The following is an 18,177-nucleotide window of genomic DNA, read 5'->3' on the forward strand; positions in this document are numbered from 1 at the left end:
ACACAGAAACACTGTCTCCACACAAGCACACACACACACACAGAAACACTGTCTCCACACAAGCACACACACACACACAAACACACACACGCACACACAAAGGAAAGCACATACACATTCAAATGCCACCAAATGTCAGGGCATGCTGACAAGCTGTCACACAAAGCGCTCCCCACCAGACCACATAGACAAACAACATTATTGATTTCTCGTGACTGTTTGATGGGAAACCAGAGAGGAAGAAGCAATCAGATGTCTCATGAGCTACCATTAACGATTAGTATTGCCTTTCACACATCCAACTTTCTCCTCTGGCCTATCCCGAATGGCTCTGTCTCAGAGTCCGCCATCCTAACCTCCGACATGTAATATAGTGTTAAGACAGCGAGAGCCCTGACTGGCTCTCGCGAATCATCCTCAGTTGGCATGTGTGTGTGTGAGTGAGTGAGTGAGTGAGTGAGTGAGTGAGTGAGTGAGTGAGTGAGTGAGTGAGTGAGTGAGTGAGTGAGTGAGTGAGTGAGTGAGTGAGTGAGTGAGTGAGTGAGTGAGTGAGTGAGTGTGTGAGATTGAGTGAGTGAGTAAGTGTATGTGTGTGTGCTTTATGTTAGTCAAGCCATTCACATATTTATTAGATAAAAAAATGCAAAAATAAGGAAATTCTAAATATCACGCTGTCGCATGATTCAGTTTGAAATAAGCAAGGGAGATGGGTGTGTTTGTAAGTGTGGGTGTGAATGTATGTCTCCTTATTGATGTGTTTTTGTGTGTTTGTGTGTTTGCATGTGTGTGTGCATGGGTGTGTATGCATGTGTGTGTGTGTGTGTGTGTGTGTGTGTGTGTGTGTGTGTGTGTGTGTGTTTGTATACTGGCCCTTGTGTGTTTGTGTGTGTGTGTGTGTGTGTGTGTGTTTGTATACTGGCCCTTGTGTGTTTGTGTGTGTGTGTGTGTGTTTGTATACTGGCCCTTGTGTGTTTGTGTGTGTGTGTGTGTGTGTGTGTGTGTGTGTGTGTGTGTGTGTGTGTGTGTGTGTGTGTGTGTGTGTGTGTGTGTGTGTTTGTATACTGGCCCTTGTGTGTGTGTGTGTGTGTGTGTGTGTGTGTGTGTGTGTGTGTGTGTGTGTGTGTGTGTGTGTGTGTGTGTATACTGGCCCTTGTGTGTTTGTGTGTGTGTGTGTGTGTGTGTGTGTGTGTGTGTGTGTGTGTGTGTGTGTGTGTGTGCGTCACTGTATACATGTGTGGGTGTGTGTGTGTTGGGCTGTTTTAAAGGAGATATATATTCATTGTGTTGACTCTACACAACTCGTTCACGGTCCAGTGATTCTTAACTGTGATAGGATGTGCCATCATATACAGCCCTATTCCCTTCACCATACAGCAGAGAGAATAAACAGCCTGGTTTAAGTGTGTCCAATACTGCTCATGAGGCTTTATTATCAAGGAAACCCTTTTATTGTCCATCACATGTGTGTATCCGAACACAAAACACTCAATATATATGCTCAATATTGGGCTCAATATGAGGTATGGCAAACAATTTTGCCTTAATGTATATGTACCCCGGCAGAACAATATCATGGCTAATAAAACACTAAACTAAACAGAGCCACCATACCACATGCTGACCAGAGAAACAAGGTTATACTTTCGGTGCTATGCTGTTCCCTCCATCTGCTCTGAAAGTAGAGTTATGGAGAGGTGCGACCATAAAGAATGTGGAGGGTAAAATGTGTTTTTGTCAGGCATCACTCCTGGACATAAAGAGGTGACTACAGCTGGACCCAGTGTTCATAAAGAGCACAAGAACAGCAGAAAGGGAATTGCACCTGTGCATTACAAAGATTAGCCTATGGCCTGAAATGTCAGACACTATACTATACTGAAATTGCCTCAGGCAAGGTCAGACATTCTGTGTCACTATTGTGTGCATGCATGCGTGCGTTTGTTTGTGTTTGTGTGTGTGTGTGTTGTGTGTGCGAGCACATGTTCAAGTCTGTTTGTTATTTACCTAAATGATTCCTAAAACAAGCAGGACGATCACTGTACTGTTCATGTACATTAACTTATTGTGCAATTATTGTTATTCAAATATTTGTTTAAATTCTTTACAATGAATATTTACATATTTAGCTTTTGTCATGTTGCTTTTTTTATGCACCATCTTCAGCAAGTCACATTTTTGTTTGTGCAAAAACATTTGCAAAATAGATACATAGAGAGAGAGTGAGAGAGAGGCAGAGAGATCATTCTCAGTGTAGTCTTGCCATATGAGGGGCTAGGAGAGAGCAGTCTAGCAGAGATCAGGAGGTGAAGTTTGGGCTGGACCTCCCTATAAAAAGAGTCTAAACGACCTGTTGCTCGTGGGCTCCTTAGACACATCTTGCCTGTTGCTTAGGGTTTGGAATCTACACAGGAGGCTAGGCATCTGCACAACCCATAGGGAATAGAGGAATTCCCATCTTCTAAGGCTGTTACTTACATCTGTGTCAATGTGTCAATGTAAAGTAAAGGAGAGCAACTCTTTACCTCGTCTCATCGGCAAAGCTGCCGGCTCATCTTCGAACTTAAGTGCTTTCACCGGACTCTGCCATTAATTTTGCATCGCCTCATTTGATCGACAGTATAGCAACCCCCTCCGCCCAGTAAATTAACATGACACGGGTGCTGTCACATCTCGCCCCCTTCATTGATTGTTTCACTCGCTGTCCTGTTTTTCGTGTCTATGATTGTCACTCACTCACTTAAATTGTTTTCACCTGTCCCTCATTAACATTCCCCTCCTATTGTATTTAGTCATCGTGTTTCCCTTCCTCTGTACGAGTTCTTCTTCTTTGTATCAAACGTCACAGCATTTTCCTAGTGATATTTACGGTTCCCGGTTTTCTGATTCCTGCCAGTTTACTACCGACTACGTCTTTGCCTTCTCCCTGCCGGATTATTTGCCGGGTTTCCAAGTGACTACCCATGTACCGACCGACTACGTCTTGGTCTTCTCCCTGCCAGATTGTTTCTCTGGCAATGCTTTCCCTTGTACCGACCTATCCGCTAGGAAAGGACCATTCTTTCTACACAGACTCCTGCCACCTGAGTCGTGCTTTTGAGTCCTATTTCCCAGCCGTTACAGTTGCTCCAGTGTGGAGATGGCTATTGCACACTGATGAGGGAATGTGCAACAGGTTCATAGTCCAATCATACTTAGCCAGGTGAGGCTGCTTAAATCAGCCATCATCCACACACATTCGAGGCTGAGATGTTACTGCCAGATAGGGGAACCGGTGGCAGTAGAGCATGAGCTGCAGTCTAATATTAGGAGCGAGGCTGAGATGTTACGGCCGGATAGGGGGAGCCTCGTGAGACAGAAGACAGCAGATTACAGGCTCTGTCCTTTCATTGACTGCCAGCACGGCTCTCTACATTTCCTCATCAGCCACTGGCGCCAGGGAAGGGAAGCTGTTTGACCCCCCAGTCGGACCCCGTTACCCAGAGACAGCGCCTGAGTCAACACGCACGTGTGTGTGTGTCTTGCACACAAAGATTTAGAGGGAGAGAGCGAGAGCGAGAGAGAGAGAGAGAAGGCAGAGAGAGACACAGAGAGAGAGACAGAGAGACTGAGTTAGAGTTGAGAGGATTAGACGACAATAATCCCCACCACTAACACAAGAATGAATGGTGGAATCCAGGGGATCCAGCATATGAAGAAATGGAGAAAGTGAACAGAAGCAGGACAACATCTACAATAAAGGGATAAATATGATGGGGAGGAGAAAGTAAAGAGATGAAGACGCATGTGTTTGTTTGTTGTGTGCTGTCTGGTGTAGGACTGGCCTTTCGATAAACCGGAAAATACCCTAGGTACCTAAGAGAAAAATACCACACACACACACACACACACACACACACACACACACACACACACACACACACACACACACACACACACACACACACACACACACACACACACACACACACACACACACACACACACACACACACAATTGTGAGATCTTTTAAAGGACCCAGCATGGAAAAAGAGGCTGTCCATTTATCGCGACACAAGGGGCATCGTCCGGGAGCACTCTGCAGAACAAGCCAGATGATAGAGGCTTCAAAAAACAACTACACTTTACACCATGAGATTCACCAGCAGAACCGTGGTGTCTTTGTGAGGTGCCCATCGTTAAGCTGTGTCTAAATCACACTGGTTTCCTTAAATGTCTGTCTCTCTCTGTGTCCTGTCACCAAAGCGTAACCACAGCACACACTTTTGTCCTGAACAATGTTTTTTCAAACATCCAAGATTTGACATAGCACACAAAATTACCAGAATTATAGGAGAACAAAAGCATGTCCCTTAGGCATGACTATCGGGCAGCACGGCACTTCCTTTGCGGACAATTGCCCCTGACGACGGTGCTTTGGCACACTAGCAGAGAAGAAGAACACAAAGTATTACGCAACACTAACAGGTGTCAGGCAGACCCTTTTTCATCAGCCAACCTCAAGTGGTTCACGTCTGTCTACCCAAACACTTTTGGTGCTTTTTTATTTTATTAAGACAACCTTTATTCATAGTTTATCATCGAGCAACCATTGATTGTACAGGCACTCAGAGCTCCTGCTGCTCGGTTGACAGACATTTTTCTTATTTTTCTCTAATTTATTCTTTATTTTGTGCCCGTCTATCTCACGTGGCTGTGCTAGTTGTCTCCGTTCCGTGTTACCGTCCTCATTGGAATCTATCTTCTCTCCATGTTTAATTTCTTGGCTGAACAACCTTCCCCATTTCCCTGTCCACTTTAATCTCTCCTTTTATTTCATTATCTCTCTCCACCTCTTTCCTCACGCTTTTCGTCCCATTAAAGACAAATAGTGCATAAATAACACTAAACACGAGTGTCCAAAATCATACAACCGTCCACAGTGATAGAAGCAAACAAAGGAGTGATGTGCAGGGGATGGACACATTCAATTACCCGTATTGTTTTATACTTTTCACTCTCATCTAAAATATTGTAAAACCTACTGCCCACAGAACAGAAGGTTTCACAACCCATTTACGTATGTGCGTGCGCGCATGTGTGTGTGTATGTGAGCATGTGTCTGTGTATGTGAGTGTGTGCTTGCGTGCATGCTTGCATTTTAGGGTGCTGGTGAGGTCGTTTCCCGTGACGTTCCATAATGGATGATTTCACACAAGGAGAGGAACCTCCCAGAATGTTTATGGTCCTTGTCATTCATAATGCAGGCCCAATGAACTGCTCAAATCGGTGCGAGTGGCTCCCACATGTAGGTGGAGCCGTGGATGGATGCATGGATGGATGCACACGTGTGCTCGGATACTTAGGAACACTCTGTAATTCCAGAGGCGTGACAGGGAAAGAGGAGTATGAGGAGGAGGAGGAGGAGGAGGAAGAATAGGAGGTCAACCGTCGGTTATCCTAAGAATTTCAGGATAAAAGGATGTGGGATGCATAAGCTTACTGCTTACAGACTGCTTATACATTTGCATTGTATCAACATCATCATTTTTGTGTCAACTTAGCAATAGCTGTGTGTGTGAATGTGTGTTTGTTTACGTCCATGTGATATGTTTTGTATGCCAGTGTGTAAACAGACAGAAAAAGTAGAACAAACTAATGCAAACCCTAGCCAATAGTGCTTACCTCTTTCACTCCTTACAACGCAGACACATACAACCCCCCCACACACACACATAAACAAATACATAGCACATACACATTTTAGCTCTCTGACAGTAATGCTCAACAATCATCAGGCTTTCTCAATGCAATTTGGTCAGATAATCATCCACAAAGACACACACACACACACACACACACACACACACACACACACACACACACACACACACACACACAAGCATTTAAGGGTATGACCATAATGGCATATCTGTCTAGCGATAAAGTTCAAGGGGAGACACAGAGCCCTTGAACTGCCCTTCAGCTGCTCTGAAAACTGAAACAAATAACAGGCCATATCTGCCTGATCGGTTGTGTGCTTGTGCATGCATGCGCGCGTGCACGTGCATGTGTGTGTGTGTGTGTGGCTGTTTGTGTGCGTGTTTGTGTCTCTCTGTATGCATGAGTGGCATATGTGTGTGTAATTATTAGATGTATATATTAATATATGCGGTGTTGTACAGAGAAACACCATTGTCCACATCTCTACCCTTAAGCCTCCACTGTCCTTAACTTTTACTTTTTGGGGTTCTTGAACATCCTAGCCACTTGAATCCGTACCCCAGGCTGTAGTTTGTATTGCTGTTCTTTCCTTTTACCATTTCCTTCCTTCCTGCTTCCATTCCAGTTATATCTCTTTGTTGCGTCTCGGTCTCACATCTCTCTAATTATCCCCCCATTTCTTCCAACTAGATATCTCCCAGTTTTATATCAAACAATCTTGCGTTGCTCTTTTCACAACATAAAGGGATGAGGTTAGCACAAGAGTAAGATTAAACACTATGATAACAACCAAATAATCATTATGAACCCATCACTACAAAATGTTTTGTGAGACAAAAGTCTAGATCACCAAAGCATGCTAGTGGTCTTAACAACTCGGTATGCAAAACCAATTTACCAATTGGACTGATAGACACTGAATAAAGGGAATGCAGATTAATGCAAATTAAATGTATACAATGTTGGTTGGTAGACTGTTTATTTGCTGAGGGAAATACATAGGACATTTAATTTACTGGATGATAAACAACTGAATATGCTTCATTTTACTGAACGGTAATACATACAGTAGTCAAAGTATCAGTAGGGACTATGGCTCTGAAAAGCTGTTTCAATTCCAACCAAAACAATTCAGTTCCCTTTAGAGTTAGCTTTATGAAATACGGTGCCACCATGTATGGTCATACATTTGGCAGATTTTCATAGAGTGTTACGTGTGTGTGTGTGTGTGTGTGTGTGTGTGTGTGTGTGTGTGTGTGTGTGTGTGTGTGTGTGTGTGTGTGTGTGTGTGTGTGTGTGTGTGTGTGTGCATGCGTGCATTTGTTGGAATCATTCTGTTAAAAAATCAACAGATGTTCATCATTCCTCCCTGCTGGGCTTACATCACAGCATGGACACAAAAAAAAAATTGAAATCATAGAAAAATGGCATGAGGGAGTGACAAGCAACACATGCATGACAACCCTGATGTGCAATCAGAGCTTGAGTCTCTGCGTTTTCCAAGACAGGCTTTGTATGCAGCACTGCACTATTTTGTCAGCTCCTCCCTGTTTATAATCTTGCCATTTTGTTAATGTTACTTTGCCATTGCTTAATCCTTCTTCAGTCCGATTTTCTTATCTATGAACTAAGACCGAGTGAATCTGTTGTATTTCCCCTCCAATTCCTTTATTTGCTGCATCCCTTACTTTGCTGCATCCCTTCCCCCTTCACAATGACAGCAAAGGATGCCCTCCTACTATTTTCTCCCATTTCTCGTCAATGTTTGCCGTTCGTACAACTTGGGTCTTTTCTAGTCTCTCAATAGACCCCTGTGGCTCACTTAACCATAGTCCATGTGTTAGAGTGGTCTGTATGATTCGTAGAATAACCGAGAGCACTAGAACAGTGTCCAGGCGATCTGTTCGAATTCAGCTGGTGTCTCTGTCCTCATAACTTTGCCTCGCCTTTTCGTTCACTCAGTTAATTCAACATTCTTCAATCATCAATCTTCCAACGCCCGCATTAACGGACCCTCCCCTTCATCTCATCCATCTCAATCTCTATAAACCCATCATTTGACTAATGCAGGTTAAATATGTGTTACACTGCAAGAGAGAAGGAGAGAGGAATCGTCTCTGTTGGAGCGACACACACCGATGTTACGTTGACTTGCTTTCAGAAGTGTTTATTTTGGAAGAAGAATAAAATGCACAAATAAAATATGGTTGTTACGTTGTAACAAGCATGTTACGTTGACTTGCTTTCAGAAGTGTTTATTTTAGAAGAAGAATAAAATGCACAAATAAAATATGCTTTTAAGATCCAATAATAATTACCACTTCCCAATATCGTCATGTAGCAGACACTTTTATCAAAAGACTGAGTGGGATAAAAAACATGCAATTATGTAACAGGCAGGTGTGAAGCGTCTATATTATGTTGTGCTTATAATGAACCTAAATACAGTTTAAGAACATTAATGTCAACTTTATACTTTCAATGGCCATTAAATGTCAATGGATGTGTTTCTATGCACACACACACACGTGCGCGCGCGCAGTTACGCATGCATACAAAGCGTGTTTGTGTGTCTTAACCCCTTTTCTGTCATGCCTCCAACCAAATGAGATTCTGATTGCTCTTTCTGAGGTCACTTTTAATTAAAGCGCGCTGAGAACACGACACATGGGATTAAGCAGCGTCCTACGATATACCCTCCTCATTATAAATTCATAACCAACACTGCAGCCTATTGCTTTCAACCATGACCCTCTGTATCATTTACGTACAAGAGGCGAAGAAGCTCTTCCTAATTGTCTACCTCTGCAGGGCTAGACGAAAAAAAAAGAAGGGACAAATTGGTGGAAGAACCGTGCAGGAAGAAGAGAGACAGATAGGGGGGAGGAGAGATGGGAGACCGCCTGTTAGAGTACAGGGAGATGTAAGGAGTATATCCCTATTTATAATGTAAATGCCCATGTGTGTCATGTTCCCAGCCTCATGTATAAGGCATGGGCGCAGGAAAATAATTACTGTTTTCAATTGATCTGCTTAATTAGGAGAGAAATTGCTTGATTCAGCTCCAAAGGCCAGGGGCAATAACCGAGCACTTGGGCACATAATTAATACATGTAGGCACAGATAATCAGCTAAGAATCGCACAATGGAATAGGTGGACTAGTTAATTTGACCAAAGAGCAGATATCTGCTGGTTTTAGTTTTGCCCAAATACCCACAGGTCAAACATTTGACCTATACAATTAATAAAATTAATAAATAAATCTTGTAAAAAGGCAAAAGAACATATTTTATGTCTTCAAAAGGTTTCTAGGTCTGTATATCTGAAGAAATAGAGTGCGATTGTGAATATGTCGCCTCAATATACCTGTGACTTCTGTACGGATAAATAATGAAGAGTGAAGCTGAAGGCAGATAGCTCTGCAATAACATGAATTAAGGTGTTATTTTTGGATTCAAAAGTTCAGGACAAGGTCAACAAATGCTTCCTGTGAAATGTCAAAAAAGTTGCCGATATGTGCACGCAACAATAAGTCGAAAGGAAGGGACATGGGCAAAGTAAGGATAATAATAAAGAAAGGATGCTTTATGTGTGAATACCTAGGTGTGTGTGCGTGCGGTGCATATGTGAAAGAATGCATGTATGTGTGTGCATGTGCGCGTGCGTGCATCCTACCTCGGTGATGAAGGCCTTGGCGGTGGCGGGGCTCATGAAGAGCACGGCACGGCGCAGGGTGTCGCGGTAGCGATGGAGCTCCTCCGTCCGCATGGTCCTGAACAGGCTGGTGATCATCATGTTGATGTTGGCCTCCACCTTCTGCAGGGACACGTCCAGCCCCTGCTGGGACGTGCGGTCCAGGAAGTCCTCGATACCCCGGATATCTGGGGGGGACATAGAGTAAGACATAAGGTTTGTGATGCTGTGGACATCCATCAGATCCCAAGGCGGGATTAAGTATACATCTTTGCCACTAGGTGGGCTGGACACCATCTTTTTGGGGGGAGCAGAGGTTGGGGATTTTCTGCCTTGATTGAGAGAGAGGGAGGTGCAGCATCTCACAGACTTCTGGTTGCATGGTTGGTATGGAAGCAAAATCTTACTTTGTGTTGTCGTTCACTTGTATTGTTTTAGGCACGCATCTTAACCTAAGCAAATTCCTCTGTGTCTTATCCTATGGACAATCAAAGATTTCGGATTGGGATTGAGAAGTTGTGAAGACGAAGAGAGGTCGAGAATATAAATCAAAGCCAAGGCGATGAACGGTATATCGACTTCATGGTGAGGACATTAAGCTCTCCAAAACAATTAAAATTCAAAGCTCTACAACTGTTCACATTGCTGAAAGGATTTTATTGTTGGCCAAACAAAACAAATTATGAATATTAACATTAGTATTCATGAGATGTTTTAAAAAAATGCCATAATAAGTCTTTTTTTTTGTCAGTCTTTGGCTATCTTTTGTCTTCTCTCTTTCTTCACAAAATATATGATTTAGTTAATTTATCCATCTCCCTCTGTTTTGTAGTCGCTGAGCCATCTGTGCGTATCTGGACCAGAGGTTATTGCTGGTGTACTTGTACGTCTATTAATCTAAAGTGACTGTGATCTGGCATATGCTCTGTAAATCTGGATGATCCGCAAGTGTAACATGATTTATTGACATCACAAGAAACAAAGTTTTGAAATAATAATAATGCCAGCATTGCGATCAATTTACAAGAGAGTTCACCCTTAACTATATAGAATACAGTATTTATAAAGACAACAACGTCTAACTGAAGCTTTCTGGTAAACAACTGCTGTCACGATAAGAACTATAGCACAACAACATTTAAATCATTATTTGCACACAAATAGCTTAGTATACAAACCAATGCTTTCTTCGTGTTTTTATGTCCAGTAATACAACTGTTTTTATAGTATTATCAGTTTTTATAATAATTAACATTGCAAGTACACCTAATTATGATGATATTTTCATCCATAGTTTACACAGACAGCTGATGAAGTCTGAGAGCATGCCAGTCTTTCATTTCCTGTGGGTCTCAGTTTTGTGAGTGCGAGGGTTGTAACATGAAGTAACGACCTAGTGATTGATTTCAGGGGGCAATTTAAATGACACCGCTGTCACTTGTCATCGTCAACCAGATTGATCATGATTTTAAAGGGCTGGTGTGTGTGTGTGGGGGGGGGGGCTGGGGTGATAGCTGCTGGTCTTTGGCCTCCATGTAACCAACCGATGTCAAGTCATCACTACATTGAGGCCGTTCATAGTTCAGGAAAGAACATATGTGTGCGTGCATGCGTGCGTGCGTGCGTGCGTGCGTGCGTGCGTGCGTGCGTGCGTGCGTGCGTGCGTGCGTGCGTGCGTGCGTGCGTGCGTGCGTGCGTGTGTATGTATCACTCTGCAGCTCAGCTAGTAATGTTGTGTTCAAGTTTTCAGCAGAGGACAAAATCAATTATTTAGCAAAATCCTGAATTGATCTGCCTGTCTCCCTGGACAGTGCAAGCACAACAGTACACAGGTAGTGACAACAGCAGACCAGCCTCTTCCTCTTCCTCTTCCTCACACACTCAAATACTGCCCATGCATGCATTCAGAGCAAAACAGACAAGGCAAAGTCAAAAACACAGCTCAGATAGCAGCTGGCTGGAACGGAAAATCTGTTTCTGAGGTTATTTTGTGTGTAAGAATAGCATAGTGCATATGCATCACTGATGTAATACTGTATTCCGGTGTTTACAGCCTAGCATTAAGCATCAAAGCCATTTTTTATATAGACTGACACTATCCGCCATTTCATCAGGAGGAACTAATATTTCAAATGAACCACAACATTTATTGACAACACAATTTAACGATTAGACAACATCAAATTATTCTTAATTGGGACGACGGATGGAAGGATGCCGGTGTAAGATTCCCCCCTGAAGGCGTCTAGTCTCTGGTGGGGGTGAGACTATGGATGGAGTGCCTCGGCCCTGGAGAATGTAATCTCTTTCTCTGTAGACAGGTGGAGCTTAATCCCGGAGTTGAAGGGGCACTCAACGAAAGCATCAGACAAGTGCCCAGCATGAATGACTAAATGAGGTACTGATTGGTTGAGAGATATGGGGAGGGGCTTACGATTAAGGCATGGACCCACCATAGATCGATGATAAACAGAAGGGGAACGTCGTGTTCATAATTAAACTTTTGCTTTAGCTACATTACCATAGCATAACCACTGATCATGTAGTTATTACAGGGTTCGGTTGTAACTTTTGACGACCGATATCGGTCGATTTTATATTATGTTAAGTATGTTTATATATTTTCGAAGCATAATCAATTTTGATACATATTGTTGTTGAGACAAAAATAGTTTCTTGTTTGCCAACGTTTAGTGTCTGGCCTGGGTGGGTGGAGTACCCCGGCGATCCAAGATTTACAATAATGGCGCGTTTCCACTGCAGGGTGCGGAACGGATCGGATCGCAAAGGTGCGGGTCGGGTCGCGTTTCCACCGCCAAAAGTGGGCGTGACCCGGACTTTGCCGTACCCGTTCCGGCCCCATTCTCGGGACTCCTCCGTTGCGGTACCCAAAACGAGACCAGACGCCTGAAAGGGTCCCGTGAAATTCTAGCTACACCCCCCCTCCATTGGTCGACAGAATCGTCACTTCCGGGTGACGCGGGGATAAAAACAAACAAACAGTAGCCTCGAGGTATTATTCTTTACAATTAACATGTCACGTAAAAAGCTTGCTTGGGCGAACAAGGAGGTGGAGACGTTCGTCTGCATTCTTGGGGAGGAAGACGTTTTTTACGATGTTTACGTAGCTGCCGCGGCGATCGACATCCGGCCTACCACCAAGGGTACTGTCAGCAGTGGAAACGCGACCTCTGAACTGAGCTGGTCTATACCGCCCCCTCCCTACCGCACCTTTGCGATCCGATCCGTTCCGCACCCTGCAGTGGAAACGCGGCATAAGGCCCTCCAGGTAGGCGTCCAAACATCAAAACTGAAGTGAAGTGTACTGCAGCCAAGCAATATATGTAGTATGTACCATGAGGTTTAATTAAAAACACCAGACATCCTAATTACAGTTCATGTCTTTTTGAGGTGTTAGAACAGTATCTACCATGATCGAAATACATCGGAATAACAGAAATCCAATTTTTTTTCAAGTAACTTATGATATTTGTACGGATGAAGAGGAAGTAGTATTGACGAGGAATTATAGGCTCTTTTCCGAAATCCTAATTGCGAAAACGAATTTCCCATTATCGGATAATTTATCAGAACTGATAATTACCATGCAGCCTTAATCTACAACTGTGTGTGTGTGTGTTTGAGTGTGTTTTTGATTTCAGGTCTTCTAAGCATGAAGGAACAAGCCTGGCATGCTGTTAGTCTATTCTTAAATTCTGAACGCTGTACAAAAATAAACTTTGTATCTAATTGTAATTGTTATTGCAATAATAATTGCATGTCAAAATCCTCAACACAAGATCACCATCGGCATATATTCACGCCATGCAAACATCTATTAAAGCACACATTCAATCAGCGGAGTGGCTGACTCATAGCTGTGCAGAAACCTTTTTTACGCACGCATAATGATCACATACACTTAATGCGTCACTTTATATCCACCACATCATGCCCACTACTTCCTGCAACACAGGAAATCTAAATTGCCATCATCATAAATTAAGCCTTTGTCAGCATCACTAGCAGATGTTAAATAATGCACAAAAAAAAAGGACATCCAAATGTTACTAGTGGCTGATTATTTTGCTTGTTTTGCTTGCTTTAAAATCGGCTTCGTACGTAACAGGGATTTATGCCTGCCTATTCATTTACAAGTCAGCAAATGTCTGATTCAAGCCTTAGCTGTTTCTTTCCAGCTGGTGTGTTTGCCTGTCTTTGCTTATCCTTTAGTGAGCAAAAAAGACTGAGGAGAAAGGCTGGGTTGACTTGGTCGAGGCTGACTTGGCACTCTTATGGGAGGGTTGGAATAATTAATAGTTAATTCACAAAAACAGATTGTGCAAAGATCTTTGCAAAATGCTCCTAATCCCACCGTTTATCCCCTTGAAGGTTTTTGGCAAGTGCAAATATACATTGTTATTGAATTAAAACATATCAAATAACTTTGTTCACATTCTGAGAGATATTAAAACACAAAGATATTACAATACAAAGATGCTTCGGCTTAGCTGAGCAGGTCGAGCAGTTGTCTTGTAACCAAAAGGTATCTAGTTCGATCCCCAGCTCCTCTTAGCTGAGTGTTGATGTGTCCCTGAGCAAAACACTATCTACTCCTTGCTGTGCATCCCATTGACTCTGCCGTCGGTGTGTCAATATGTATATTAACTGTAAGTCGCTTTGGATGAAAGCGTCTGCTAAGTAATGTACTGAATAACATTTTCCCCTAATTATTTCTTAATCAACGATTACATTTTTCTTCACTAAAGTTAAATCAATCTAAAAATAAGTAATAAATAGGTATAATTTAAATACATATTTTTCAATTTTCAGGCAGCGACGGACCCGTAATCCAATCAGATTGCGTATGCAAATGTATGCACTGTGACACAACTCGGGCTCTGACCAATGAAAATCACCTTTGTGAAACGACCCGGGAAAGAGAGTGGATATGTCAGACTACTCCCCCACTCGTCAGCCATGCCTTCTGTCATCTGTTGATGGACGGTGTAGTGTGCATGCTGCGTAAGACTGTATGTTTTTAAACATAAAGGCCCCGCCATCGACAAACACGCAGGTAAGAACACACACGCCAAGCACACACACACCGCAGCGAAAGTCCACAGCGGTTGATGACGCTTCTGCATGCCATTGAGTCGCCCCCTAAATGATAATCCTTTTGTTCGCTGAATGGTTAAAAAACATTTAATTGTTGGCACTTCATTTGTTGTGAACGAATGTTATACGTTGTACAATTATAGGCAAAATCTTTTTATTATGCGCTCAGAAATGTGTTACATTATCGACTGGAGTTTCCACATTATTATATATACATTATTGCTATGGGTTTAATTACAACTAGAGGTTGAGCGTGCGCATGGACGCGCGAAAACTCTAGTTCCTATAATATTACATGCATCATTCTGGATATTTTTGTAACCACATTTCACACAAGCAACCATGACAACTCATTGCCAAATATATTGTAAAAACATCGACAAAGAACCAAGCATATGTTGAACTGAAAAGACATGCCGGATATCCACGCTGCCAAGTCACCCACCACCATCTTTCAAAAATCATAAATATCATGGCTTGTATGACATTTAGAAGCGGTCCAATCTGGACTCTAAGATTATGTATTCCAATGCATTACTCATCCTCTACTCAGAGTGAGCTTTGAGTGTCTCTCTCCTTGTCTGGAGAACGTGCTCTGGGAACACAGTCTATGGTGCTGAGCAGGTCATGGACCAAGTGCTGAAGCACCCTCACAGTCAAGCGGGGAGAGCTGATCCTCATCTGGGAGACTGCGCTGGTTCACTAGACACACAAGCACCTGTCACCCCAACCGACACACTTACACAGCCACACACACTTGCAAACATTCCCATGCACACACAGACACTCTCACACACACACTTACACACAAACACACTTACACAGCCACGCACACTTGCAAACCTTCACGTGCCCACACAAACACACACACACCCACTTGCAAACACACAAACACACACAATTGCAAACACACAGACCTTTACACACCAACGCTTTTTGGATTTGATAAGGTTCTTTTCACCTCAAAATAGCCAATGTTCAGGAGAATTTTTTTTCTCTATTTCTTTTAAAATTGCTTGAAATACCGACAGCAGTCAATAAATGTAATAATCGGACAAAAAGTTCAGTCAGCTGTCGGGGGACTGTACCTTGTCCAATCGTTTCATTAGGCCTGAATGAAAGGATTGGAGGGCCTACCTGCCTGTCTACCTACCTACCGGCTACCTCAACGCCCTCTGCACATGCTCACATCGCGCATGACCAAAGTCTTCCACAGGGCTAAGCAGAGCTATGGATAACACTTGAGAGATTATCAGGTGTTTTTTGGGGATTGGCCTGGAGGGAGGCCTGAAGGGATGGGTGGGATTCTTTCTGTTGGATACTTTTAAAATCTAGCTTACTGTGGCTGGTTTCTCCAAACAGCCCTAGCTTTAGGTTTTATTGCATTTAATAACAAGTTACTTATACCACAATCAATAAGAAGCCTCCAACCAAAACCATACTGAATCGTCCATATTATAATTGAATGATTCTGTTTGTTTGGATTGCCATTGAAATGCAACACAAAGAGTGCAATGTCTTGTCAAAACAACACTTCAATCATCCCTTCAATGTAATGACGTTGTTGTGCTTTGTATCAGATCACATAATTTAGCAGAATGTTTGGTTCTATCAGTCGCTTCAACCTTCCCCCAGGAAATGTATTTTCAAATAAATTGTTGCATTTCACATCCAATCTTTGCCTGACAAATGGCAATGACTTGTATCAAGTGTTGTTGTTTTTTTGACTTTTTTGAGTGTTTTTATTTCTAATTCTTTAGATATTGAAACCAGGATATGTGGAATACCAAATTCCACATCTTGTAAATTTCATCCAGAACAATACAAATAAACTACAACTAAAACAAACATCTTCACTTGGCTTCTTTATAAACATTTATATATGCTTCAAAGTACTTTTTATGGATACATGTATCTATACTTGACCAGACCACATGCAGCCTTACAATACTATTCTAGATACAAATATATATCCTTGATTGCATGAAGGCATGTCCCAATTATCAGATTCAAACTTAACACACGGACTACAACATGATATTCTTTTACATTAACTTTAGCTTCATAATGTTTTCGACTTCCCATCTCGTGTTCCATTGTTTCCATTTCATATCCATAATTGCAGACAGTCACCTTGTGTCATTCATCGTCATTTCAACCTCTGGGAGTGTACCATGTTGAAAACAGCTCCTCTGACAATAACGGCAGCATTCATAATAAGACTTACTTAACGTTGTGACGGATGATGCCTTTTAGAGCCTGCCGCGAACGTGCAACGTTCTTTCCAAGGCTCAACTCATAAGGGATTTGATTAAAATGAATCTCCCAAATTTCTTCTTCTCTGCAATTGGCAATCCTGATACTTCCACATTGATTAATATGGTTATTACAGTTCAGGATGTATCCGTTTAGAGATTCCTAACACGGTTCATGGACCAAATCCCAGCAGTGGGGTGATATTATAATGCCTTTCGATCTTCAATGATTGCTGCATAGGTATTGTGTCCCTCTGTGCACGGCCTTGTTGACCTCTAACATCCATGCTTCCTGTTGCTGCATGCAAGACAGAGAACTGCCTCACGGATGGCACGCATGGAGGTCGCAGGTGCCCAAGACTCAGCTAAAAACAGTTCTGTGTTCAAAGTCTTGCCCATCCATGGCCTCTCCCTCCCTCCCTCTCCTTCCCTCCCTCCCTCTCTATCTCTCTCTCTCTCCCTCCCTCTCTATCTCTCTCTCTCAGCTTCCCAGTTCCCTCTCTCCATCTTGAGAGAGGCTTCAGAGGCTATTTCATATTCTCTGCTAGTTTCTTTGCATTCTACGTTTTGCTAGCTGCCATGTTTCTGGGTTTCATTCCACACGATAATGTCTACTCTGTAGACAAGAACTCCATTTTCTTTTGGCATTTTTCACTTTTAAATCTAACTTTTCCCGGCATGTTTTCTTTTTCTTTTCCCGGACAGTGTGGAATATGATATTTTTTTGTTTTTAGAACGTTTTTTGGCCTCTGGCTGATCACTTTGTAATTCAAAGCTATAACCATGAAACGATTACAATCCAGGGCAAATTTGTTCATAATGATACTTAATTATTGGTGGTGTTGTAGTTTTGTAATTCCTATAACCTTTGTCCTACCCTGAAATTAATCCTTCTGTTCTTACTTTACCTCTGGCAGTTTTTGTCCATGCCCCAGGCACCTCAACATTGAATGGATTAAAGGCAGTACCCAGAATGCCTAGCAACATGTTATTTTATTATTAACATCATTAAATCCTTCCTTCCTTCTGTGTACTGTGTACCTCCTTCCTTACCTCTGTCGTTCCTTTATTCTTTACCATCTTACATTAGTGGCCTCTTCCTTCCTTCCTTCCTTCCTTCCTTCCTCACGTCCTTACATTAAGATTAGGAAGGGAAGTCAAAGAGAGCTGATAATCTAGCCAGATTTCCAAAGGATTACCGGATATTGGAAATCTGTTCCTGGTTCTCCCTCACTTTTCCCTCTCCATATTTATCCTTATATCGACAAAGTATACGGAGTTTTCTCTAAATCCCTTCCTTGCGTCCTTCCCTTATATTTATTATGTTGACTTTCTGTTGACTCCCTTACGAAGTCCTGCCTGACATATTGAAAAATATTTGAAAGACATACTACCTTCCTACTGACAGT

General features: G+C 42.4%; 1 protein-coding gene across 1 annotated transcript in view; it reads right to left on the reverse strand.

Annotated features, from left to right (window-relative positions):
* Positions 1-18,177, reverse strand: part of grid2 (glutamate receptor, ionotropic, delta 2) — a 362,174-nt gene that overhangs the window by 107,681 nt on the left and 236,316 nt on the right. The window contains exon 4 of the mRNA XM_060054677.1: positions 9,378-9,583. Within this exon, the coding sequence (XP_059910660.1) occupies positions 9,378-9,583 (206 nt within the window). The remainder of the gene's footprint in view (positions 1-9,377; positions 9,584-18,177) is intronic.

The sequence above is a fragment of the Gadus macrocephalus genome, chromosome 6 (assembly GCF_031168955.1).
Source record: "Gadus macrocephalus chromosome 6, ASM3116895v1".
In the NCBI taxonomy this organism is placed as follows: domain Eukaryota; kingdom Metazoa; phylum Chordata; class Actinopteri; order Gadiformes; family Gadidae; genus Gadus; species Gadus macrocephalus.